This window comes from Mastigoproctus giganteus, chromosome 11, assembly GCF_048544385.1.
Source record: "Mastigoproctus giganteus isolate SK-2022 chromosome 11, ASM4854438v1, whole genome shotgun sequence".
NCBI lineage: Eukaryota > Metazoa > Arthropoda > Arachnida > Uropygi > Thelyphonidae > Mastigoproctus > Mastigoproctus giganteus.
The window spans coordinates 130,300,221-130,326,719 of record NC_143585.1 but is presented as its reverse complement, the minus strand read 5'-3'; the positions used below and the strand labels follow the sequence as shown (position 1 = coordinate 130,326,719).

The 26,499-nt window shown below is 36.6% G+C and overlaps 1 protein-coding gene across 2 annotated transcripts in view; it reads left to right on the top strand.

Annotated features, from left to right (window-relative positions):
- Positions 1 to 309: 309 nt before the first annotated feature.
- Positions 310 to 26,499, top strand: part of LOC150078432 (uncharacterized) — a 127,472-nt gene continuing 101,282 nt past the window's right edge. Inside the window, exons 1-2 of one of the 2 annotated variants that reach the window (XM_090384864.1) lie at positions 310 to 890; positions 18,587 to 18,715. In XM_090384864.1, the coding sequence (XP_090240990.1) occupies positions 815 to 890; positions 18,587 to 18,715 (205 nt within the window). In that variant the 5' untranslated portion in view covers positions 310 to 814. Of the gene's footprint in view, positions 900 to 18,586; positions 18,716 to 26,499 lie in introns of both variants that reach the window. The other variant, XM_090384863.1, reaches the window with a different exon arrangement.

Sequence of the window (26,499 nt, the reverse complement as noted above, 5' to 3'; positions counted from 1 at the left end):
GAAAAAATTTTCACTTTTTTTTTTTTTTTCACTAATGGCCAAGTTTTTCGGTATGTGGCGTGGGTCGGATCGTTATTTTCACCTGGAAAGTGGGGTTTTTCCTGAGAAAAAAAAAAAAAAAAAAAAGTGATCATAAAACACGGACAATTTACAGATAGAGCATACCGACGCTCAGTACTTTTGCCTAAAAACAGAACAACAAAACGTGAATTGGCTAATATATAAAATTTTAGAATACGCTTGAGTATCCGTTTAGTATCATGCTAAAGCGGGCTTCCTCTACGTTGCCTTGCTTGTATTCTTGCCCACAGGCACAGAGTATAATATAGGGTAGTAACATACTACTGTGTGGTCTAGCCTTATTTATGCAGTTTAAACATCACTGGGTTCCAGTTTTGCAGCATTGTTGCGTGTATTGCTGTGAATATTCCTACTCTAAACATTCTCGGTTTGTAATGGATGGTGAAAAAGAACTATGAAAAAAAATGTTATTAACGCTATAGCGTTAATAGCATGTATTGTGTCGTGAAATATGTAGTAGCTGGGAAGAATACTGTTTACAAACAGTTTACAGGATAATACGGAACTGTTGTATTGTAGCATGTAAAATTTATACCTGATTGCAAAGCACCTATAGTTCTATTGGTATAACGGAAAGTTGTTGTGAAATTAAGTTATCACCGTTATCATAAAGAACAAAAGGAGTAATCACAGAAGTAGGGATGTAAATTAGAACTAGGAAACCAAGATATGCTATGGATGTTCTTCAAGCAGAGATAGTACCATAAATTCATTTATAAACATTCGGTGACACATGAAAGTACTATTGTTATTGGTTCTGTCAATTATGAAAATAACATTGCCGTTTAGAAGTGCAGAGGGGTTTATTAGTAAGAATGGTATTATTTGATTTTCTTAGAACTTCCGGATTGTGCGTTAAGTTATATTCCTTCGTGCAGGGCCGTTCCTTGAGGGAGTGTGCTGCAGGTGCAACGAACGAGGACCTCCCAACTGAAATTGAACTGGGACCCAAATAGCAACAAAGGGGGATTTGGATCTCAGTTCCAGTACTTAGATTGATTAGCCCAAAACTTAAATTCTTGCACCAGGACACCTAGAACTCCGGGACCGACCCTGCTTTCACACCTATAAAATTCGCAGTTTATTATTATTTTTGCTTTCCCATACTGGAATTAATTTCTCATAAACATGACATTTCCAACACTCTGCTTTGGTATTAATGTTAGTACAGATAAAAGGTACCTCCCTAATGAGAACTGTTACTGTCATTCGGACAGTACAGTATTCTGAAGTTGTTTTCGTTCAGTCATTCAGAATAGTTTTATTGTTGCTTGCTATCTATTTGAAAAGGGCTGGGTTATCAGAAGTAACAACAAATTCATAGCCTTCCCCCAGAAATTTCTCATCCTGCTCTCTACCAGTCATATCAGATTGTGATTGTAGGATCCGCTACATCAGCAGAACTGGAAAAAGGTATTTGGTAATAGTTTTTATCAGATCAGTGTCAAAAGGAACTTAGCAAAGCTTTTGGAAATTATTTTGTATCTGGTTGCATAACTTTAGTTAGTGTGTTTAAATTAATTATAGTAATTTTATCTTATTGTCATTGTACTGACATTCCTTCATTGTCATTGTACTGACATATACTTTCAAACAATTTTTGCTATTTGCATATACACTCCTCTCCATTGAAATAAAAGAAGGTTTTTGGAATCACTTATGAAAGTACACAGTGCTACTGAGATGACCATGTCTCATTTGTGCTGTGCTTTTGCATTGCAGCATTTCTAAACTGAAAAGCCAAAAGATTTATTCAATTAAAAGTATATGGTAGAATAAAGAATATAATATAGATTTGTTTCTGTTTCAGTGGAGAGTAGTTTGTAATTTCCTTGTTTTTGTCCCTATGTCCACACACTTTTAAAACAAATAGTTTTTATTTTACCCCTCTTGTGATTTGGGGTTGTAAGAAGGCTCATTTTCACATATCTCTTCCTTTGGTGATTCCCTTTTATCTCTCTCTCTCTCTCGGGGTAGTTTAAGAAATTTTTTTTTTTTGGCTGATGCAGTATAAGCCTCAGGCTCCCTTGCACCGTATGGTTAATAATAATAATATCATTATTGGATTAAGATCTTAATTACCAGTTAATGAATGAGTTTTTCTTAACAAAAAAAAGGTCATATGGTCTGAAACATTTTCAAGCTGTTATAAATAGAGGAGATTGTTCTTTATTATTTTAATTTTTTAGCCTATTTAATTTTTAAAATTAAAATAGTAAAATCGGTTGTAGCAAAAAAGTTATATGGGAAGGCTTGTGGTGAATTTTTTATACCACACATCTACCCATGTCTTTGAGAGAGCAGGATTTAACATGTTCACTGCCACATATGTTTGAGATAGCCCATTTAATGTGTCATACTTTTTAGAATGTTGAAAAACATAAAAATTCCGACATCCTCAACATTCCAAAAATTCATAAATAATAGTTTTAAAGTAAATTCTTGCAATTCATAGGTAAAAGCAAATACCTGCAGTACTTTTGAGCTGTAAATCAGGACAGATCTTAATTTTATAAAGAGTTTATTCTTGTACATTAACTAACATCATCACAAGCAAAGAACAAATAAATCTCTCTGCCAAGTGTATAAACAAAAACCAAGCTTTGCTGCAAAAAGTTTAGTCCGTATGCCAACATTTGAATAATTTTCAGTTTCATGTGCCTTTCTTTTACTACACTCATTATCACTTGCTTAAGAATGACCTCTTATATGCATTATGGCACAGCACTTTGGTGCCTTTTGAACTTGTATATAAGGTGTGGCAATAAAGTTTCTGGACTAGTGCTGTTGTGCATGGGCGTCCACAGAAAATTTTCCAGAGGGGGGGGGACAAAGCTTGGAGACAAATGATTACATCAATAAATTTATTTAATTAAACAAATAGATTATAGAATACAGTATTGCATTAATACAAAAACGCATACATAATGTATATAAATTTACAATATAAACGAACAAGAATATATGTAATAATAATAATTTCAGTAATCACGTATCGTATAAGAATTGAATTCTCCGTCTATTGCTTGCAAACCTATTGATGACATCTTCAATGAATTTCTTCTTTACTTCTTCCTCCTCTAGTTTCTTCCTGTGCACACTAATCATACATAAACCTGATAAGCCAGTTTCTGAGATAGTGGACACCTTAACCATGTTTTCCCACGTCTCAAGGTGCTGAAACTTCTTTCAATGGTACAGGTCGTAACAGGTAATGTCATACCAATAGTTATTGCCGAATTAATAGAAGGGAAATAGTCGCAATGTTCAAATGTCTGGTAAAGTTTGGGGAATATCAGTTGATGAACCAAAAACAGGAACACGTGTTCTATTGCTGCAGTAGATGAAACATGTGTTCTATGGTTACCCTGCGGAGGGCTGAAACCGGCCAACCAGTAATAAAATTTTAAGGCAGACAAAGCATTCCATGGTCGAGGGTGTAAGGTTACATATCTCAATCAGGTGCCTCCGTAACCAGGTGGGAAGGAGCAGCAGTGCGTAGCACACGCTTCTTGATTAGACCGGGGTTCGAGCCCGTCACCACCAAATACGGAGGATGTGGAAAGGTCAGGGAATGACCACCGCATATTCCCGAAGCAATATGGCCTTAGTTGCTAATGCTCCTAAAAACCAAACAACAACAACATATCTCAATCACTTTTACGATTATAATTTGTGGAATTTTTTACTTGATCCCAGGGAGGGGCAAGTTCCCCGGTTGCCCCCCCCCTCTGCGGATGCCCATGCTGTTGTGTATGTATTCAATGAGTATGAAAATAAACAAAGTGATATGTTATAGTTCAAACTTCTTCCAACAGATGGTGGTACAGAGATTGTCCAGTAGGCTGACAGGTTGCAAGTAACAATCAGTTTGGTTAGCAGTGTTAATGTTCTGTGTCACGATTTTGCAGCGGAGAAAGAAAAGAATACCCAATTTTGTTTTAAACTGGGAATTGCAACAGAAATGTATGAAATGTTAAAAAACTGTTTATGGTGATGGAAGGTTAAGCCATACCACAGTGTTTGAAGCAGTTCAAAGATGGATGTGAAGATTATTATTAGCCATATGGTGCAAGGAAGCCTGAGGCTTTTGCTGCACCAGCCAAAAAAAAAAAAAATTCTGAGTTACCCTCTGTGTGTGTGTGTGAGAGAGAGAGAAAGAGAGAGTAGGGGCGGACTTTGGTATAGGCAGATTAGGCAACTGCCTAGGACCTATAATTTTTTGGTGCCCGTAAAATGGTTTTATTTAAAAATTTTTTTTTTTTTTTAGTTTAAATAAATTTATAACATTCCACTTGTTTCACACCGATCAGTTGAAGCATTTTTGCACGGCATGCTATATGGTGAATCATCGTGTATACTGCGGTAGGCACGGTATACACGATGATTCACCATATAGCGCTAGTAGCACATTGATTAGGTAGATTTAGTTACTTAATCAATGCCTCTGTTGTACGTTGGTATGAACTATTTGATTTAAGTTGGCAACTTCAATAATAGAGTTCAAATGTATTTTTAGATTTAGTAATGGAAGACTTTTAACCCATTCAACTGTGTCCTCCATTACAATTTCCGAAAGGTGGCAACCCTAGGTGGGGCCTGAAATAAGAATCTTGCCTAGGGCCTGATTTTCCCTTAGTCTGCCACTGAGAGAGAGAGAGAGAGAGAGAGAGAGAGAGAGAGAGAGAGAGAGAGAGAGAGAGAGTCATAAGTAGAAGGGAATCACCAAGAAAGAGAAGAATGATGATATCCAACTGAGGACCCTGGGTTTGCCAAGCCCATACTCACCAGATGTGAGTATGAGCCCATGGGTTGTTTGTGATCACCAGAGCCCCTGAGTTGTTTGTGATAAAAGAAGTGAGCATCAATCAACTTGTTGAAACGAGGACAGATTTGCAAAAGTTCGGAAATTGTGGCAAGTTTGACACTCATAATGATGACTAATGAGTTGAATATGAATAAGGAGATGATTAATCAAATTCTACATGAAGATTTAAGGAAAATGAACATCTATGCAAAATTTGTATGGCACACCCTCATGGATGTGCAGAAGCAACAGAGTTTCATCTTGCGAAAACTTCATCCAAACTTGCAAGACAATCCTAATTTCCTTGACTGTATTGTCACTGGAGATGAGTGTTGGGTGTTTCAGTACGACCCAGAGACAAAGCATCAGAGCATGTAGTGGACTTCAAAATCATAATCAAGGCCCAAAAAAGTTTTGGTTACAGAAATCCAGGATCAATATAATATTAAACATCTTTTTCAACAAACAGCATGTGATTCACAAGCAATTTGTACCTGAAGGGGAGAGAGTCAGTGCTGCAATCTTTGTACAGGTGCTTCAAAAATTATTGAAGCCCATTTCTTGGGTAAGGCCACAATTTTGAGGGGAAGGCAGCTGGTTCTTGTTACACTACAATGCCACCACCCATTCTGTACTTGTGAAGATATTTTTGATAAAACAGCATCATACAGATCAACCATCCACCCTACTCTTCCAATCTAGCACCAGCAGACTTCCTCTTTCCAAGGTGGAAACTGCCCTCAGAGGAAAGAGATTTCAAGATGTTGAGGACATAAAGTAAAACATAACTTCCAAATTAAACATCATCTTTTCAGAAACTTGTAGAATGGTGTAATAAGTGCATTCAGTCAAGTTGTGATTACTTTGAATAAAAATAAAACCATTTTTATCCTTTCTACTTTATTCTTTTTATTTCACCATTTTCGGAACTTTATTGCCACATCTCGTATGTGTGAGTGCACATCACTTCTACTGCCTTTTGACACTTGTATGCATAAAGGCAGCAAATGTGCTAATGGGCTTGTTAGCAGAGATCATAAGTAGTGTAATGACTACTGTAATGATGTCTCTGGGATATATTTTAGGTTAGGGGTATACCCCCACCGAAATATTTCATAAAAGTCATTTTTAAAATATTGGCCATGTTTAATGCTAATCTGTACATAAACATGAAGTTCTGGATATAACTACTCTGATTAATCAGAAAAAAATCCCCAAATTTTGATGCAATTGGAAATGAAGGGCTAATGGATACTGTAATAACAGTATGGAAAGAACTTTCCCATGAGTGGAATACAAGTGATCAAACAGCAATTAATCAAATTGATTGAAATTTTCTCTTATTCTATTAATTATGTAATCAACATTGTCAAGTTACTATGAATGTCACATATATAAATAGCACACTTTAAAAAAAACAACCAGAATGAAATTACTATGAAATACTTCCCTAATTATTACTTAAGTAAATAGATAATTAGTAAATATTGGTGGCACCCTAAAATTTTGCACCATGATTCATTGCACTCTTTTAAACAGGACCATAACTTGTGCAGGGTGATGTAGGCCCCTAATTAATGAACACATCTAACCTCTTCTCATTATATAGGATGTCAAAAATATTGGTACAAACATTTAGGGGAGGTAGGTAATATCTAAAGGAATGCGAATCACATAGGAACCCATAACCGGAAACGTCATGGGAAAGTAGTAGCAGAGGCACAAGAAGCAGAAATGACACAAGACATAATTAGTGGTAAACATTTATTTGACATAATATTAACAATGGCGTACGAGATGGATGCATTTCATGATCTTACAACAGATGCTCGAAGGTTCCACCATGAGACGCGATGCATGCGTGACACCGACACAGCATGGATTGTTGGACATGGTCGAACACGCCTGGAGTTTCTTTGACAGTAGCAGCAGCGCAGACGAGTCTCGCCACGAGATCCATTTCCATCTCCACAGGCGATTCATACACGATAGATTTGAGGGTCCCCCCACAGAAAGAAATCAAGGCTCGATTAATCAGGTGAGCGTGGGGGCCAGGCAACGAGTCCACCACAGTCAATCCATTGACGCCCAAAACGCCTGTTCAAATGGTCACGAACACACCTTCCATAATGGGCAGGTGTCCCGTCATGTTGAAACCAAATGTTGCGTCTCACATTTGCTGGAACATCGTCAAGTAACCCTGGTAGAACTTGTTCAAGAAAGATCCGATATTTAGCGGAGTTCATGCGGGATGGTAACAGGTATGGGCTGACTAAGCAGTCACCGACCATACCTGCCCACACATTTATTGCGAAGCGATGTTGTGCCGCATGGGGTGCACACTGTGTGGGCCCTCTGCTAATCCATACACTAGGTGCATGTCTGCCAGCTCACAGTTCGTATATCGATGCATTCTCTTCGTGCGACTACTGCTTGAATGAGTAAACCAAAAATTTTCCCTCTCGCGAACTGATGAACAGCGCCGTGTACCGACTTACGGTGACGTTTCCGGGTATGGGTTCCCATGCGATTCACATTCCTTTAGATGTTACCTACCTCCCATAAACGTTTGTACCAATATTTTTGAGACACCCTGTATAGAAGATTTGTGTATCTGATATTACCATTCCCTCTACGAGGAAACAAAATTGTTAATCAAATTAATTTCTGCCAAATGTTCAATTATTTTGCAACAAGTATACTTTGAATTTGAATGGTAAGAAAATAATGATGAGAGTATACGTTTTATGTTTATATATGTTTTCTGTACTGATTGTTAAAATAAGTTTATGCATATATTGAATCAGTCAAAAAAATAAATTTTCAGAAAGTTCGTCCCACCCCTAAGAAACATACATAGAACCCAGTTTGCAAACCACTGCACAAGGAGATTAAAGCTAATAAAGAAATATTATTATTATTAGCCATATGGTGCAAGGAAGTCGAGGCTTATGTTGCACCAGACAAAAAAAAAAAAAAAAAAAAAATTCTGAATTATGCTGAGAGAGAGTCAGAAGTAGAAGGGAATCACCAAGAGAGAGAGAAGAATGATGATATCCAGCTCAGAACCTTGGGGAGGTAGAATCAAATTAAAAAAAATAAATAAATAAATTCATGCAAAGTATAAATTTGATACACAAGATCCTGTGAAATTTCTTGTTTTTGTGCAGTTCCACCTGCTGCGTATGCCTAACAGTAGTTCTGGTTATGGGTATCATCATCAGCCATTTTCAATCCACTGTAGGATGAAGGCCTCTCCAGCAACTTTCCAATTCCTTCTGTTTTGTGCAATGGCCATCCATTTACTACCCACAAACTCATGAATTTCATCTGTCCATCTCCGTTGTTGTCTTCCAGGTTTTCTTCTAGCTCTTCTTGGGTACCATCTGTTATCATGTCTTCAAGCTATGTGTCCTGCCCAAGACCATTTTAGTTCTTTAGTTTTGATAAGAATGTCCTTTACTTGAGTTTGCTGCCTAATCCATGTGTTTCTCTTCTTATCTAACAGTCTGATTCCTAATATAATTCATTCCATTCTTCTCTGTGTAGTTCTCAGCTTCTCTTCCATTCTTTTGGTGAGTGCCCAAGTTTCACTTCCATAAGTCAAGGTGGGGAGTATAACATTAGTTCATTATTTTATGTTTCAGACAAATTGGGATATCGCTGCTCAGTGTGTGACTATATTTCCTGAATTCTATCCATCCAAAATTTATTCTTCTCTTGACTTCCAGCCATTTATCATTATTGCAGCTGACTTGTCCCAGATAAGTATATGACTCCACCTTTTCAATTACTGCTCCTTCAATCATTATATCCCTTTCTGTGGCATACTTTCTGTGGTCCTTGAGGTTGTCACAGACATTCTCTCAGATATGCCAGACAAGCTATACTTGCTATCTGGGAGTCTAAAACGCTGATGGCACTGATATTCGGGTGACACTCAAGTCAAGTGGACCCAATTTCGGCAAAGTCCGGACGGTCTGTGACAGCCAAATCCTCTGCTTGCACCTTCACGATGGTGGGACTGTTAGTAATCCTGGGTATAACCTCCATGCACAAGTACATGGTGGGTGACCACCCAGGTGTGAACCAACGTAAGCAGGGGTCGAAGTGTGGCGCCCACACCACATGGAGGAACGCCGCCCCTCTATGTTACCAGGCAGTACTAGGTGGTAGATGACTCTCATCAACCGGTGAAATACCACCACTTTGCTTATTGGAGGCTCGAAATGGTGGAACCCATGTTTAGTCTCTAGAGCTAAGTTCCGGTCAACCTTTCCCTATCTCTTCCATCATGCAGTAGGATTGATGACTTTTGAGGTTATGATGAACGTCATGGCGAGATCCAATATTCCTTACATTTCGAGGGTACAGCTCTAAAACGGTGTTCACAGGCCGGCCGCTAGTTAGTACACCGGACTGAACCTATTGGTAACTCTCTAGGAAGCTTCCGGATCAGCTAGTGTATAATCTTGCTGCCTCTACTCTGCCAGATAGTGACTGGAGGAAGTCCGAGTAGTGTGTATGCGGGGAGCATTGTCGAGGCCACGTTATGTCAAGGATCTGGGTATATTCTTACCACATGTACGCCATATCCAAAAATTTCATTACTTCATACAGCATGTCCCACCTACTTTTCCTTACTACTGAATACACCATGAATTGTCAAACTAATAGAGCAAGCTTATCTGCGAAAAGATTTAAATCTCCCAAGGACTTCCTAATTCATTTCACAAATATACGTGGTCTCAATTCTAATCTTAACGATGTCCATTTCCACTTGCAGTCTGCCAAACCCCATGTACTTTTTCTGACAGAATCTCAGTTATCGGTTGATTCATCTACTGCTCATCTCAGATGCCCAAATTATTCGCTGTATGATTCCTTTCGCCTCAAAGGTGGTACTTGTGCATATGTCCGTTCTGATATTCCCTGTCAGAGACTTGGCAATTTGGAATCTCCTCTCTTTGATCTTCTCTGGCTTAAAATCTCTCTACCTCATTGTGTCAAATTCATCTGTTGTCTCAACCGTTCTCCCAACTTCACTAATCACTTGGAGCTCTTTGACTTCCTCTCTTTGCAACTTGACTTTCTCCAGTCCAACTTTCCTAACAGTGAAGTAATTTTCCTTGGTGATTTTAATGTTCACAACTCCAGCTGGCTTCCGTTTTCTAGTCACACCGACCCAGCAGGTCGAGATGCTGAGGCTTTTGCAATTACTAATGACCTAGCACAGATGGTTCATTTACCTACAAGAATACCGGACAATCCTAATCATACAGCCAATACGCTTGATCTTTTTCTCATAAACAACCCTTCTAAGTACACGGTCGAAGTGATAGGTCCTTTAGGCACTTCAGATCACAACTTGGTGATTGTCTCTTCTCCAATGGAACCTTTATCTCATGGCTATTCCCAACCACGTGTTGTTTGGCATTACAAGAATGCAAAATGGGATGACCTGCGAGACTTCTTTTCTTCTTTTCCTTGGTCGGATTACTGTTTCAAAACTTCTGATGTCAACGTTTGCTCAGATCGTGTCAGTGAAATTATTCTTGCAGGAATGGAATCCTTTATCCCACACTCCACTTTAAAATCTCGTCCTTTATCTAAACCTTGGTTTTCCAATAAATGTGCTAAGGCTGTCCAAGAGAAGAAGGTTGCATATCGTAATTGGCTTGTTTCTAATTCTTCAGTTTCATTTTCTGCCTACACCAAAGCTCGCAACAATTGTAAAGCAGTTATTAACCAGTCCAAACTAGAGTTTGAACAGGCTAAGAGTAGAAAACTTGCTTCTTGCCCTAATGGTAGCCGAGCATTCTGGTCTCTTGCCAAAGTTATTGGCCGCAACGTTTGCCGATCTTTGCTCCCACCTCTGTCCAAACCAGATGGTTCTGTTGCCACTTCAGCCAAGGATAAAGCTGACCTGCTAGCATCCCATTTTTCTTCCAGCTCATGTATTAATGATCTTGGTAAAACACATCCCACCATTCCCAACACGCTCCATTCAGTGCCTCCTGTGGTCTTCCGTCAAAAGGATATCAGAAGGATTTTGATGAATCTTGATGCTAAGAAAGCTCCAGGTCCTGATGGTATTTCTCCACTTGTTCTCAAAACCTGTGCTCCTGAACTTACTCCTATTCTTTGCCGCCTTTTTTCACTTTCTTATTCCAAAGGTGTTTTTCCTTCTGCTTGGAAATTTGCTCATATCCAGCCAGTTCCTAAAAAGGGTGACAAATCCCTCCCATCCAATTATCGTCCCATTGCAATTACTTCTACTCTTTCTAAAGTAATGGAGAAATCAATTAACCGCCAACTCTTAAACTACCTAGAAACCTTCCGTCTGATCAACGATCACCAGTATGGATTCCGTCAGTGTCGATCCACTGGAGATATTCTGGCTTATGTTACCCACTTATGGACTAATTCAATGGAAAGGTTCGGTGAAACACAAGTAGTTGCTCTTGACATCTCAAAGGCTTTTGATCGTGTTTGGCATAAAGGTCTTCTAAACAAGCTTCCATCTTATGGTTTGCCAACTGTTTTTAGTAATTGGTTATCCAGTTTTCTCTCTGATCGCTCACTGAAGGTGATGGTAGATGGCTCTCTGTCTTCTAACTTCTCCACTAATGCCGGTGTCCCCCAAGGTTCAGTTCTTTCCCCCACTCTTTTCCTCTTGTATATCAATGACCTTCTTCCATTGACTGGAAATCCTATCCATTGTTTTGCCGATGATAGCCCATTGCATTCAACTTTCCATTTTGAGAAACTTTGTCCTCCTCAATCAGCTTCAACTTCTCGAAAATCTGCTACCAATTCCTTAAATGCCGATCTTCAGGTAATTCTCCAGTGGGGCAAAGACAACTTAGTTGATTTCAACCCTTCTAAAACTCAATCTTGTCTTATATCTCACAAAAAGGATTCTTCTACTCCTATGCTTATAGGAGTAGAAGAATCCTAGGAGTAGAAGAGTGACACTCCGATTTCTAGGCAAAATGATATATCTCTTTTGGGGATTACCCTGACTTCTAATCTCTCTTGGCACAAGCACATTACAAATATTGCTTCCTCTGCATCTAAAAAACTTGGTTTTCTCTTTCGCTCTCGGCGTTACTTTTCTTCCAAACAGCTGCTCACTCTGTATAAATCGCAAATTCGCCCTGCCATGGAATATTGTTCCCATATCTGGTGTGGTGCCCCCAAAACCTCTCTCCGGCTTCTTGATTCCATTCAGAAGAGGGCAGTTAGGTTAATTAATGATTCATCTCTAACAGAGTCTCTCCACTCGCTTTCTCATAGACGCACTGTTTCTGCTGCATGCCTCTTCTACAGATACTTCCATGGGCACTGTTCTTCTGAATTGGCTTCTATAATTCCTGCTCGCTCTTTCAAAACAGTCCAAACACGTGCCGCCACCAGCCAACATCCATTTACTGTCCAACTTCAAACCCACAGAACCAACTTTTCATCTTCCTCATTTATTCATTCAACTGCCGCTTTCTGGAACAACCTTCCTTCATACGTATTTCCTGAAAATTGCAATCTACAGAAGTTCAAGTCCAATGTCAACAAATATCTTCTTCCGTCTTCTTAACCTCAAACCCAAGCCCAGTACTAAGTACTATAGGTTCTGATACCTCTCGTGTTTGGGGTTCGCATAAAAAAAAAAAAAAAAAAATACTTGTTCATCATTACTTTTGTTTTAGCCATATTCATCTTTAGTCCAAAATCCTTACTAACTCTGAATAACTGATTAAGATTTTCCTCTAATTCTTTGGGCTCGTGGCTTATGACCACAATGTCATCTGCAAATCGTAAATGGTTTAGGTACTCTCCATTCACATTGACTCATTTCTGCGACCAGTCTAATCTTCTGAAAGCTTCTTCAAGGGCAGCAGTAAACAACTTTGGAGATATTGTGTCTCCTTGTCGAACTTCTTTTTCAATTTTAAATTTGCTACTGTCTTTGTCAAGTGTAATAAAGGAGGTAGCTTCTCATATATTTTCTTCAAAATCATAATACTGTATATGGGATATCTATGCCTTGTCTTTACTGAGCCCGAAACATTGCCTTTGACTACATGCCTTATCATAATCCACAATGCCAGGCATAACGGTGTTTTATATTCATTTGCTTTCTCCATTAACTGTGATATCACGTGGTGATCCATAGTTGAGAATCATGTTCTAAAGCCAGCTTGCTCTTTTGGTTGATTCTCATCAAGTATTCTTTCTAATCTGTTAGTAATGACCCTTGTGAACATCTTGTAGATGTGGGATAACAAGCTAATTGGTCTATAATTTCCAATTTTTGATTTACAGTGGAATCTCATTAATACAAAGTTCAAGTGACCTAAATTTTCATGTTTTGTTATAACGAAGTCCCCCAAAAGTGTTAAAATTTTAGTTTTTTTTTTTTTTTTGGTACATACTGTATATCTAAGAATAATAATAATAATAATATCAAAAATAAATGAATAAAATAAAATAATAAAAATAAAATAAAATTAAATAAAAACAAAAGCCTTGTCTTAACAATACTGTAATAGGAATAACATATTTTTTAAAGATTTTATTTGTAAGATAAACTAAGAAAAAAGCAGTATTAATGGAAATGAAAATATTGTACAGTATATATTGTGATATATACAATATATTAGTATCACAGTAAAAAGAATTACAATCTTAATATAAAAGGAGACATACAAACCATTAACTTTTTAATAAATTAATTTACTTTTAAGAAAGAATCCAACGTTGTTTGTACAGTTTTTGTTCTATATGCATTTTTAACTAGAGCACAGACGTTATCAAATGCAATAGTTGTTTCTTTATCAACATCTGGAGGCCTCATTTTAAGAAGGATGTACAGAGAATCCCCAGGGGCTCACATCTGGTGAGTATGGGCTTGGCACACCCAGGGTCCCCAGCTGGATATCGCCGTTCTTCCCTTTCTTGGTGATTCCCTTCTCTCTCTCTCATCTCTCTCTCAGGGTAATTCAGAAATTTTTTTTTTTTTTTTTTTTGGCTGGTGCAGCATAAGCCTCAGGCTTCCTTGCACCATATGGCTAATAATAATAAAGATAAATAAAGATTACAGAGAAGGGCAACAAGATTAGTGAATGGAACGAAGTTCGTTTTGCTATTACGAAGAAAGGCTTAAGTTTTGCAGATTAGTGTTTGGAGACTATGCACCTGCGAGGTGATCTGATTGAGGTGTATAAAGCCCTGAATGGTTTGAACATGCTCAGTGCTGATGGGAGATATTTTCTCTTGCTCAGAATAATCACCTGAGAGAGCATAAATTCAAATTGAGGAAAGACAGTTGTAGGATAGATGTGCGGAAATTTGCCTTTAGCCACCGGGTAGTTGGTTGGTGGAACAGACTTCTATCTTTTATTATGGAAGTTGATAGCCTAAATAAATTTAAGGCTGAGCTGGGCAGGTATTTAGAACGAAAGGAGGGGTGAAATGGGAGTGTTTTTTTGTTTTTTTTTTGGCTGATGCTGCATAAGCTTGCTTTCTTGCATCATATGCCTCTACTAATGCTAATGCTAATATTACTGCAGGCCAACACATTCTCTATTATGTTCAATGCATTTTGGGCATCTTTTTTAGATGGCAGTGTGTGTGCACTTCACTTTCGCTGTCACTGGTAACAAAAACATCATCGTTTTGTTTGATACCCAGCAGCTCTTCTGGTGTTGGCATTGCAGTGGTAGCAACTTCATCATCCACCTTCACAAACTCTTCAAATTCGTCAACAAAATCCATATGCTTCTTCAAATTCCTCCATTCCTCATTGTTGCTATCACATTCGTCTGCTGGACCATGTTTTTCGATGATGTTCTCTCCAAAGCCACTCTTTCTGAAGCAATTGATTATTACACTTAATGTAATACTTTCCCAAGCAATAAAGATTACAGATAGCATCCAAGACATTCCAGTTTGGTTGCAAATTTTTCTCTCCTTCTATGTTGTGGATCAAGTACCTTATCAGGCGGGCTCTATATGCCCTCTTGAGGTTATAAATAATGCCTTGATCCAGTGGTTGCATTAAATTGGTGGTATTGGGGGGTTAAAAACAACAGCTGTATATTTGTCAACTTAAGTGTCTTGGCAGAATGTGCTGTACGGTCTAGAATCATCAAAATGTTCCTTTATTCTGAAGCCATTCTTCTGTCAATTTTGATAACCAAGACTGAAAAATTTTGACCATAAGCCAAGGACTTCTATTGGCCTCATAATCACAGGGAAGTTGGTTAACTGCTTTAAAACATTTTGGCTTGGAAAACTCACAGGAAAGTTGGTTAACTGCTTTAAAACATCTTGGCTTGGAAAACTTGCTAATCACAAGTGGGCATAGTTTTGTACTACCGTCTGAATTACAGCATAACAGAACAGTGAGTTTTTGTTTACTTAATTTTCCACCATGCCAAGACTCCCCTCCAACAGCAAATGTTTTGTTTGGCAGCAAATTATAAAATAAACTTGTCTCTTCAAGATTAAAAATATCCTTTGCCTCATATGTTTCAAGGATGGACTGTACAGAACACAACTAGTCAGTAGCCTTTTCTTTGTTAACTAATCCAGACTCACCGCAAAAATTGCACGAAAACAAGGTATTCCTGTCTTTAAATCTTTGGAGCCAGCCACTGCTGCATTTGAAGTTGCTAATCCCATGTTGCTGAGCTAGATAATTTGCCTTTTCTTGCAAAATCAGACCTGATATTGGCAAATTAGATGCACGCATTTGTTGGTACCACTTGAAAAGTTTTGTTTCAAGCTCCTTGTGTTTTGCACCATGAACACAAATTCATTTCCTGTTTTTCATCGCTGCTCCAGTGACACGCACTTCTTCAAGTCTTTTTAGGTTTTTCATTATTGTAGATAAAGTAAGTAAAGGGATGTTGTATTCCTTTGCAATGTCCATTTTGCTTCTTTCCATCCTGTCAGTGCCTTGTATAATTTTTAGTTTAATTTCCATGCTTAATTCTGTCAGTCTATGTTTTGTCGCCGTAACACTGCTAGATAAGATATGATATAAACTAATTTTAAATTAATGTAAAGTTCCAAAAAAGACATCAGCTCAGATAAAATGGCACAAAAATTAGATTGCTGTATATGATAGTAAAAGACTCTTTGAACTGATGTAACAATTGCAACTGACCTTATTCCCATGGAGAGTGAGGGAATGCATGTAAACAACTTAGAAAAACTTTTTATTCTTTTGTTAATTTAACAATTCATCCTTCAGAAAGATGTTTTTCAGAGTGCACTTGACGTTGTAGCTACCATAAACTGCTTTTGTTTACATAGAACTAATTTCTAACAAGTCAGTGGCATCCTTCGGGAAGTAGCGAGCCAGGTGACTGGGGACAATAATTGGATCGCTCTGCCAAGATTTGTATTAAACATACAAAATGACAATATTTATTTCTCACGGGGTGAAAAAGAATTTTGTAATACATATTAACCGAATTTTGTAATAAACGAATATATTTACATAGAAAAGCCTATCTTTTGCAGGGGAATGGTATGGTTCTTCATATAAACAAATACTTTGTATAAACCAAGTTTGTATTAACAAGATTTTACTGTATCTTCTTTCTTAAGCAGCAAAATTTTGATTGCATTATTCCACTCCTTAGGCATCTCACCTTTTCTAATGTATTTTGTGAAGGGTCTTTCCAGTTTTTGTCATGTCTCTTCCTCCCAACTTTAACAACTCTACAGTAACTTCATCTTCCCACAGAGCTTCCTGATGCTTCATTTTCTTCAACACATGTTCTACCTCATCAGGAAGGATATTGGGTATGTTGTATGTGTTACTAATTTGCGATCCATCTTCCCCACTGCTGGCATCATTCCCTCGCTCCTTGTATAATTCTCTATAGTAGTCTTCTGCTATTTGAATTATGACCTCTCTGCTATTTATAAGTACACTATCACTATTCTTCAGTTTCAGTATCATTTGTCTTTCTGTATTACTGCTCATGGCTGCTGATTTTAGTCCTTTATTTTCCCTTAATGCTTGTTCTACTTTTCTTGTGTTAAATCTTCTTATGTCCTCTCTGACCTGAGTCTCTTTCTAATGGTTTTGCATAACTCAGTATACAGTACTCAATTTTCTCCTTGTCAGTGTTTATTTTGCTATTCATTTGTTGTCTTCGGTTCATCATGACAAGTGTTTCTTGACTAATTATTTCTTCTTTGGATTTCTTTTGCCTGTAGGTTTCTTGGGCTTTATCACTTTCAGAAAGTTGTAATATTTCTCATTGATATCTTGGTCCTCAGCAGTCTGCAGAAGCCCAAACTTGTTATTAAGTTTTGGTACATACTGCTTTTTCTCCTCTTCTGTTATCTCATAGACCGTGTTATTTACTTGTGTCAGTTTTTCCCATTCTTTTCCTACATCTATATCAAGTGTGCATCTTACCATTCTGTGATCACTTCCAACATTTACCCTCTTCAGGACGTAACATCTTTCACGATATATCTTCTGTTAGTGAAGATGAAGTCGATTTCATTAGTTGTTAATCCATTTAGGCTCTTCCATGTCCACTTTCTGTTCACCCTTTTCTTGAAAAAAAGTGCTCATTACTGACAATCCTCGAGATTCTGCAAATTCCACAAGTCTTTCACCTCTTTTATTTCTTTCACCAATTCCAAAATTTTCTATAGTTCTCCTTTCTGCACTGTTTTGTCTCTTTCCAACCTTAGCATTGAATTCCCCCATAATGATAGTGTAGTGGGTTTTTTGCTCACCTAGAAGACTCTCAATTTTGGTGTACGTTTCTTCAACCTCTTCATCGTCATGACTCGAAGTTGGTGCATAAATCATCATAACCTTTAGCTTGTACCTCTTAGAAATCCTGAGTAGTGGTAGTCTTTGACAACCTTGGTGATATACTTTTGAATTCAAAAACGTTGTTTTTTATATCTTTATGGACCAGAAAGCCAACTCCACCTTCTCTCCTTTCACTTTTTCAATTAGTGAACAGCAGATTTCCACTTGATAAACTTATAAGTGATTCATTTCTTCTTCTTGTTTCAGCCAAACCAATGATATTCCAATTCACATTTTCTAATTCCTTTTCCAGCTCTAATATCCTATCTTCACCGATTAGCAATCTTAGTTGTAACAGGCCAAGTTCAGTTTCCGTGAATTGCAGCCTGGTCGTACCCAGAGATTCTTAGCACCCTCAGCTTCCGCTGTGATCCTCTCGCTGCCATAAGAGGGGAGTGAAAGCCACTGGGGACCGAGGGCAATTTGTTTCATCGTGCTGGAGGGTTTGGTCTTTTCCTCTTCACGCTGACCAGCTGTCTTGAAGAGAACCACTCTACACGTTCATTGCCACCTAAGTGACATAACAGGGCTTACCATTGAGAAGGTGTGCATGAGTGGATTTTAGGGAGGCAGGCCAACTGGACTTCTCCTGAATCTTCTGAAATAGAAAGATATTGGCTCCATCAGTGTTTTAGACTGTGTCTGATAACACACAGAATGCCTGTTCCCCTCTAAGCCCCGTTTATAGGTATAAAAGGCACTAAAGAAAATGTTTTGAACTAAAAAGTCATAGGAATTAATTTTGTTTGTTTGTACTGCTTTAGATATAAAAAGAAGTTGAGTAAATAACAGTTAAGTTCACTGATGCCATGGCTAATAATTCTAATAATTCTTAATAATTTAAATAGGTATGCTAAATGATAAATGTGAAGATGATTCTTGGTGCGTAGGGATAAGTGGTATTTGTGATTCTCATACACAGAAGTGTACATGCAAAGAAGGTTATGAGCAGAATTCATTGTACAGTTGTGTGAAAGGTATGATATAAAATTTCCTTTTTCTGAAATTAACTTTAGACAAAGTGCTTTAATTATATTCATATTTCAGATTATAATATACTGAATTTTTTTATGGTAAGATTGGTTAATTCGGGAAATCAGTTAGAAAATATGATTTGATTTAACATGTCATTAGTATCCTGTCTCCTGATGGGGCCAGCGGAAAAATATTTAATTCTGGTAACTGACTGTTTGGGGATTAGTAGTTGATTCTTTTTTTTTTTTTTTTTTTTTTTTTTACTTTCCTAATATTGTCTTTAGTCTTATATGTGCTGGTTTTTATTTATCTGTATACAGTCAAACTTCCCTATAACGAATTCGATAAATCCAGCGAAAAAATTCGTTATAGAGAAATTTCGTTATATAGTGAATATCTTTTTTATTAGAAATTGTTATCTAATTAGAAAATGAAAACGAATCTACATTTATTTTTAATTAGATAGTATGAATCAGAGTTGTAATACTCAATATGTTCTACGTTGATAATAATATTAGTAAAATAATAAGAGGAGTTTACCTAAATATAGTACGTAGAACACTTCCGTATGATACCCTCCAGAAATTAAATTAACGCAATTAAAAGAATCTAACGAAAATATTCAAAATGATTTTCCTTCCTTAATCGTTTTGAATATTTTTGTTAGATTCTTTTAATTGCGTTAATTTGATTTTTAATTGTTTTAAATTTATTTGAATTGTGTTAAATTGATTATTTAATTATGTATAATTTACTCTAATGTACCGGTAAGTTGTCGATTTTTTCGTTTTTTCCGTTTTAATTTCTGGAGGGTATCATGCGGAAGTGTTCTACGTACAATATTTAGGTAAACTCCTCTTATTATTTTACTAATTTATTTATTTTATTTCAAAAACACTTATTTAAATTACGTTTACACAATTTTCTCCAGTAAGTATCACAAATTTAAAAAAAAACTCTAATTTTCATTTGCACAGTACAATTAAAAAATGTCTGATTCTCAAAGAAAACCTCGCATTTGTTCAGAGCATTAAAAACGTTATCAGGAACATTTTCCCAAAACTGTAGACCCATACGAACCATTTTAAAAGCATGAATCATTTCTTCGCGAGTTGGCTTTTCTACTGGTTGTTCTGATGCATCTTCAGCATCATCGTTAATTTCTTCATGATCATGGTCGCGTCTAACACTGTTCAGCAGTATTTCATCTTCATTTGGATGTTCTGCTGTAGTCAGATCTTGATCTACATAAACATAACTATCCAGTGTTATTTCATTTTCGACGTTTCCGGACGATTCTAATAATGTCCAAAAGTTTTTCAGTTGTGAAAGGGGAAGTTCATCTTGTTTGTCCAGTTGTTGTTCGACTTCTGTATTCAATGCAAATTCCGCTTTCGAAAAACAATTTTGAATAGTGTATTCAGTGACATCATTTGTCCAAACTTTTGCCAGTTCAGAGATGCAATCTCTAAGGTTAATTAACGCATTGACAATATTCATTATTATTCTCTTTCGATAATGAAATTTAAAATTTTCAATAATGCCTTGGTCCATTGGCTGGAGTTTTGACATTACGTTTGGTGGTAAAAACAACAGCTTTGCACTTTTAAGTTTGGCAGAAATACTGGCAGGATGTGCCGGACAGTTGTCAGTTACCAACACGATTTTCCTTTTTTCTTTTGTTATACGCTTGTCTAGTTTTAATATCCATTCTTCAAAAATATCACTTGTCATCCATGCTTTTTTATTAAAGGTGTAGTCAACTTCCAAAGATTTTGTGCCTCTAAAACATCTTGGGTTTTTTGATATTCCAATGACTAAAAGTCTTTAATTTTTCACTTCCTGTCATATTTACTCCAACTAGCACAGTGATTCTTTCTTTGTTTTATTTTCCGCCAAAACATTTATCATCCTTAAAAGCAAGTGTTCTATTCAGTAAACATTTAAAGAATAAACGCATTTCGTCAGCATTAAAAACATCCTTACTCTCATATTCTTCCAAAATCTTCTTTAAGGTATTGTTCCTCCAACTGTTGCAATCTTCTTCGCTTACATTAACACTTTCTCCACAAATAACCTTTTCCACAATTCTGTGGCGCTTCTTAAATTTATCTAGCCACCCAGTGCTCGCATTAAATTCTGTATGTCCAAGGGCCTGTGCAAATTTCAGAGCTTGTTGCTTAATTATTAGGCCCGAAATTGGGATATTCTTTTCACATATCATTTGCACCCATTTTAGAACAGCTTTACCAACATCTTCGTATATACACAACTTAATTCGCTTCTTGTCTGCTCCTCCTTCAGTTGCATTTAAAATTGATTCTCGATTTTTTAAAATCGTAGATAAACTGCTTGCAGGTATGCCATATTTCTCCGCAACATATTTTTTCTTCAAACCCTGGTCAATATTATAACAATCTTTGCTTTATCATTAATACTTAAACACTTTCTCTTCGACATTGTTTCCGCAATTGTAAAAATTACTCTACTGCAGCTCTTGCTGATACACACACCGGAAACTTCGCTGCACTGGCCATATAGTGAATTGTTAGTACTGCCTACTCAATGACGTTCGCTTGCCAATTCAACAGTATCACGTGACCTTTCCTATCAATCACTTTGAAGAAATATATGACTTTGTGAATTTCTTTTATTCTGGATTTCTTTTGTACACGAAAGAAAATTTATGATTAATGTATGCTATATGTTGCTTTTTAGAAAAAAAAATACAGGCGCATATAGCCTATGTGATTAATGATGACGGAAATTAAAAAAAAAAAATTCATGAAACCATCTACTGGGAGTCCAGTTAGATGAGAATGGACATATCATATAATGATTGACAGGAAGGTCACGTGGTACAGTTGAGGTGAGAAGCGAATGTCACTCAGTAGGCATTACTAAAAACCGACTATGGTAGCATTCTATGTATTGCTGCCATAGCATGCTAAAAGTTTACCGCAGTGAATTTTGTTTTCCCCCAAGTCAACATCAATTTACAAATCTATCTTATTTATTGTCAAGTTTACGACCACTTTTAAGAAAACCCATTTGATTTAATAACTGTAACAAAAATGAAACAAAGACCCTCCTACGGGCGTCAGTGGCCACAGGTGTTCACTAAAAGGATGATTATTTAATTCCAGATGCTAATGTGCAATTTCGGAAGGAAGGAGGCAGTATATTTGAACAGCTGTTTAGCAATAAATGCTCGAAAATCTTCAAAAATGCTTTTACTAATTTTTTTTAAAAAATTCGTTATAGACTAACACTTCGCTATATGGGGTTAATTTTACATGTAATTTCGTTTCAAGGTGCAATGTTTTGCGAAAAAATTTTTAATATAGAGAAATTCGTTAAATAGAAGTTCATAATAGAGAAGTTCCACTGTATTTTGTTTTTCACCTTGTGAATGCTGTGTTACCCTGAGAGAGTATATTATATCACCTCATTGTGTCCAGCCAAGTACAGTTTGCATGTAGTGAAATACTGCATTTTATCACAACGGCACATTTTTGTCTATCTAGAAGCTTCTCAAAGTTTACCACTCACCTAAGTGAGAATTATCATGGAAAATTTGAGAAATTCCAGTAGAGTTTGTGGCTATGAACGGTAAACCAGCTAATTCCAGTGCATTTGAATTCCAGGAAGGAGCCACAAAAGTACCATACATTACCAAAAAGGCCACAATGTTATTCTGGCAGGTATTGTGTATCATGGCAGTAAAATTGATGCTTTAGCAGGAGGGTAGGAGCTACAAGTTGTCAGATTTTACAATTCTCCAAAAGGGAGGGAATTGTCGTACTTGGATAAGTTGTGCGTGTCTATGATATCAACTGGAATACTATACACCGGTCCACGGTGATTTTTTTTCATCCCTAATGAATTTAGAAGGTATTGCTTATCAACATGCTGGTGGTAATATGTGGAGAAGGTTGTTCTTAAGAAAAATAGAAATGAGAGCAATAAAAAATGGGCACACGAAGCAGTGTATTCCAATTGTTTTTCTACTTTACCTATGCAGAATTTTATAGCAGTGAATGTCACAAATGTTTTATAAAAATCGATATGATTGACTTCATGTGTTTAATATTCATCACATACACAGGCAAAATTAATAGAAATTAATTATTTTTTTCCCACTGAAATATGTTAATTTTCAAATCATTTTTGTTTTTTTTGTAAATATTGACCTAATTTTTTAAAATAAATATTGGCTTAATTTGTAATGCTGAAATTTAAGCATTGTATTGTGATTGTGTTTCTGTTTCATCTGTGCAGAATTTTCATGCAGTGAATATCACAAGAGCTATAGAAAAATGGATACAATTGATTTCATATTACTATTTCATGTTTTTAATATTCATCACAGGAAAAATTCAACACAGGAAAAATTAATCGAAATTTATTGTTATTTTCTTCAATTGGGAAATACGTTAATTTTCAAACTATTTTTTTGTAAATATTGTCTCTTTGTTTTATATAAATATTGGCTTTGTTGTTTTGTAAATATTGGCTTAATTCATAATGTTTTCATGCAATTAACGTCTCCATATACTTAAATTTGGCAGAGATTAAATGTTTAAATCAACATTTGTTATTAATATTTTTCTGAAAATTTAAGTATACAGGCAGTTTTCGCTTTATGAGTTTTCACTTTACGAGTTCTCAGGTTTAAGAGTTTTTTTTTTTTAAATATCAAGTATCAACAGAATCGAAAATATGAACATTAATTGCAATAAATATGGCATTTCAAATCATGCGCTTGGCTATATAGTACATTATTATTGTGCGTGCATTTGATCAGGCTGAGATATGGAGGGAGGTCCAACTCTTAAAGAATTTTGGAAACAATTTCATATCTTAGATGCAATCAAAATAATAAAACGAGCTTGGGACAAAATTACAGAGAAGAACATGAAGGATGTTTGGAATGAACTCTGTCATCACTTTATTGATAATTTTGAAGGATTTCAAGAACTAGCAGAGATTGTACAAAATGAAACAGAAGCAGTCATTAATTAATATTACTAACCAATTGCAGCTTGAGGTTTCTACAAATGATGTCCCTGATCTGCTACAAACACACAGTGGAGGGCTCACAAATGAAGACCTCCTTGAAATGGCAAAATGTGAAGAAGCTGAGGAAGAAGAAGATTTAACAGCTGAAACTCCTGTTCGTTCCTTCACTCTCAAGGGGCTTGATGAAGTTTTTCAACACAGAAAAAGCAATTGAGAATTTTGAGTCACAAGATTCAAATTTCAAGCACACTAGAAAAAGTTGTTATAGATTTAAAAAATGCTTATGCATGCTGTTGCGAAATTTATAAACGAGAAGACTGTCTTGGAAACAAACGACTCCGAAGAAAAAGAAGAAGACAACTCCTTGTGCTTCCAACAAACCAATGAATGCTGAGCCAGCAATGAGTGAAAAAATCATCAACTAGTGTGCATTTAGTCGGTGCATTTAGTCGGTAGATGATGGTGGTGGTATCTGCCGAGAATAAGCAACATTAGTCTTCTACACTGGTGAAGCATTGCCTATTTGTGGTAGTGCAATATCGTAGCAACTTGTTGTGAAGGCATTCACAATATGAGATGTAACAAAAACAATGCCATCTCACCTACTTCTGTGTATAGCGGAGTGCTTGTTACCCAATGGCCAAGTGATACAACGGTTATTTATATTTCTCCTAACAGTGATATACAGGATATAATTGACTTCATTCATTTCATTTTGCTGCCATACTCAATTCAAGGTGCATAACTGTTAAAGAAAGATTTACATAAAATACACATGATCATGAGCGGCAATTTCAACATTACTTCAGACTGGAAGAAAGTAAACCGTTAATTACTTTCCTGCAGAGCGCCTCCGTAGCCAGGTGGGAAGGAGCAGCAGTGCATAGCACACGCTGCTTGATTAGATCGGGGTTCGAGCCCGTCACCACCAAATACGGAGCGTGCGGAAAGGTCAGGGAATGACCACCGCACCAGAGCAATATGGCCTTAGTTGCTAATGCTCCTAAAAACCAAATAACAACAACAACTTTCCTGCAAGAAACATTCGATCTCACAATAAGCACTAATACCTCAATTTCCACTACAAGATTTGGTACATCAATCGACGCTGTTTTTAAGATGTTTTTAAATACGTTGCAGTCACAATTATATGTCTCTTACTTCAGTTATCATAAACCCATTGTATCTTGTCTTCCAGCTGAAATTATGGAAATTTGTGAATGATGATTAAAATATTTACAATACAAAAGCTCTTATTTCGTAACTAAGATACACAAATCAAAATACCTAAGATAAATGTGAAGATTAGTAACCTTAAATACTAATCTAATGACTTCATTCGATGTTATTTCCGTTAGTCCATTAGTAATCTTAACAGAAATGATGTCAAATGATGTCATTTCTGCGTCGCAAAATAGTGACAAATTGGTTTTACTACAGTCTGAAATTTAGTAGGTGCTGCCAAAGATGTTTTCACATCAAAAACCAAACCTAGTACAGGGGAAAACTTTTTATGCTGGAACTTCTTATCCGGGTTTTACTGTATATGGTGAAAGGGGCTCACATCTGGTCTACCCCAGGGGCTCACATTTGGTGAGTATGGGCTTGGCAAACCCAGGGTCCTTTGCTGGATATCATCATTCTTCTCTTTCTTGCTTTCGTGGTGATTCCCTTCTACTTCTGACACACACACACACACACACTCTCTCTCTCTCTCTCTCTCTCTCTCTCTCTCTCTCAGGGTAACACGGGAGTTTTTTTTTTTTTTTTTTTTGGCTGGTGTAGCATAAGCCTCAGGCTTTCTTGCACCTTATAGCTAATAATAATAATGGCTAATAATAATATGATTTTGGTGTGATGTGATTGATGTTTGTTGGAGGGGGGAAGTGGCCAAGACCAGGAGAAGCTAAGAAATAACACTGAAAGCAATTTTATTTTTTAGCTTCTTTTGTTGTAATGCTTGTAGGGTGATGACAATGTAAATGTGAGAGTGGCAGGTTTCTAGACTTAGCCATTGGTTTGTAATGATTACTTTCCAGTCAGTTGAATTTATAGAATGATTACTTTCCAGTCACTTTATAGAATGATTCAAGATTTCATTTGCTGTAATGAAAAGATTCTGATGTGAAAGTAATCATTATAAGCCAATGGCTAAGTCGAGAAACCTGCCACTCTCACATTTACATTGTCACTGATACAAGCAAGGAATGGAGATGGGTTTTGTAGAGAAGGAAAATAAGAGTTAATGTATTGAGAGAATAAGGGATATGAGTATGGAGAAAAAGGGAGGAGATCAGGATTATAGAGGGAAGGAATGGAAAGGTATTAAGAAAACAGAGGAGATAAGGGAAAGATGAGTGGAAGATATATGAGCAGCATGTGGGTCAAATGAGCAGCAAGAAGCAGATGATTTTGGTGACTTAGAAATAAGAACAAGACAGCTTTGGGCTAATAATAATGGAGCAAGAGGTAGCTGCAACACTTACAGAGATCAGGGGATATAAGATGGAATTCCAGTGGAGTTTATAAGGTTACTGGGGGAAGTGGACTTAGGAGAATTATTTGAATTATGTAGGTTAATGTATGAACAAGGAGGGAATGTCTAGAAGGTTTTAAGATTTTATTAGTAATGGTATACTAACAGAAAAGCCATGCTGTGAAAATAAGCGTAAAAATTTAAGGATTTTGGTGTCACATGCAGAAAGGTAATGCTAAGAATATTAAACAGAAGAGTAATAAGAAGGATGAAAGAAAAAAATGGGAG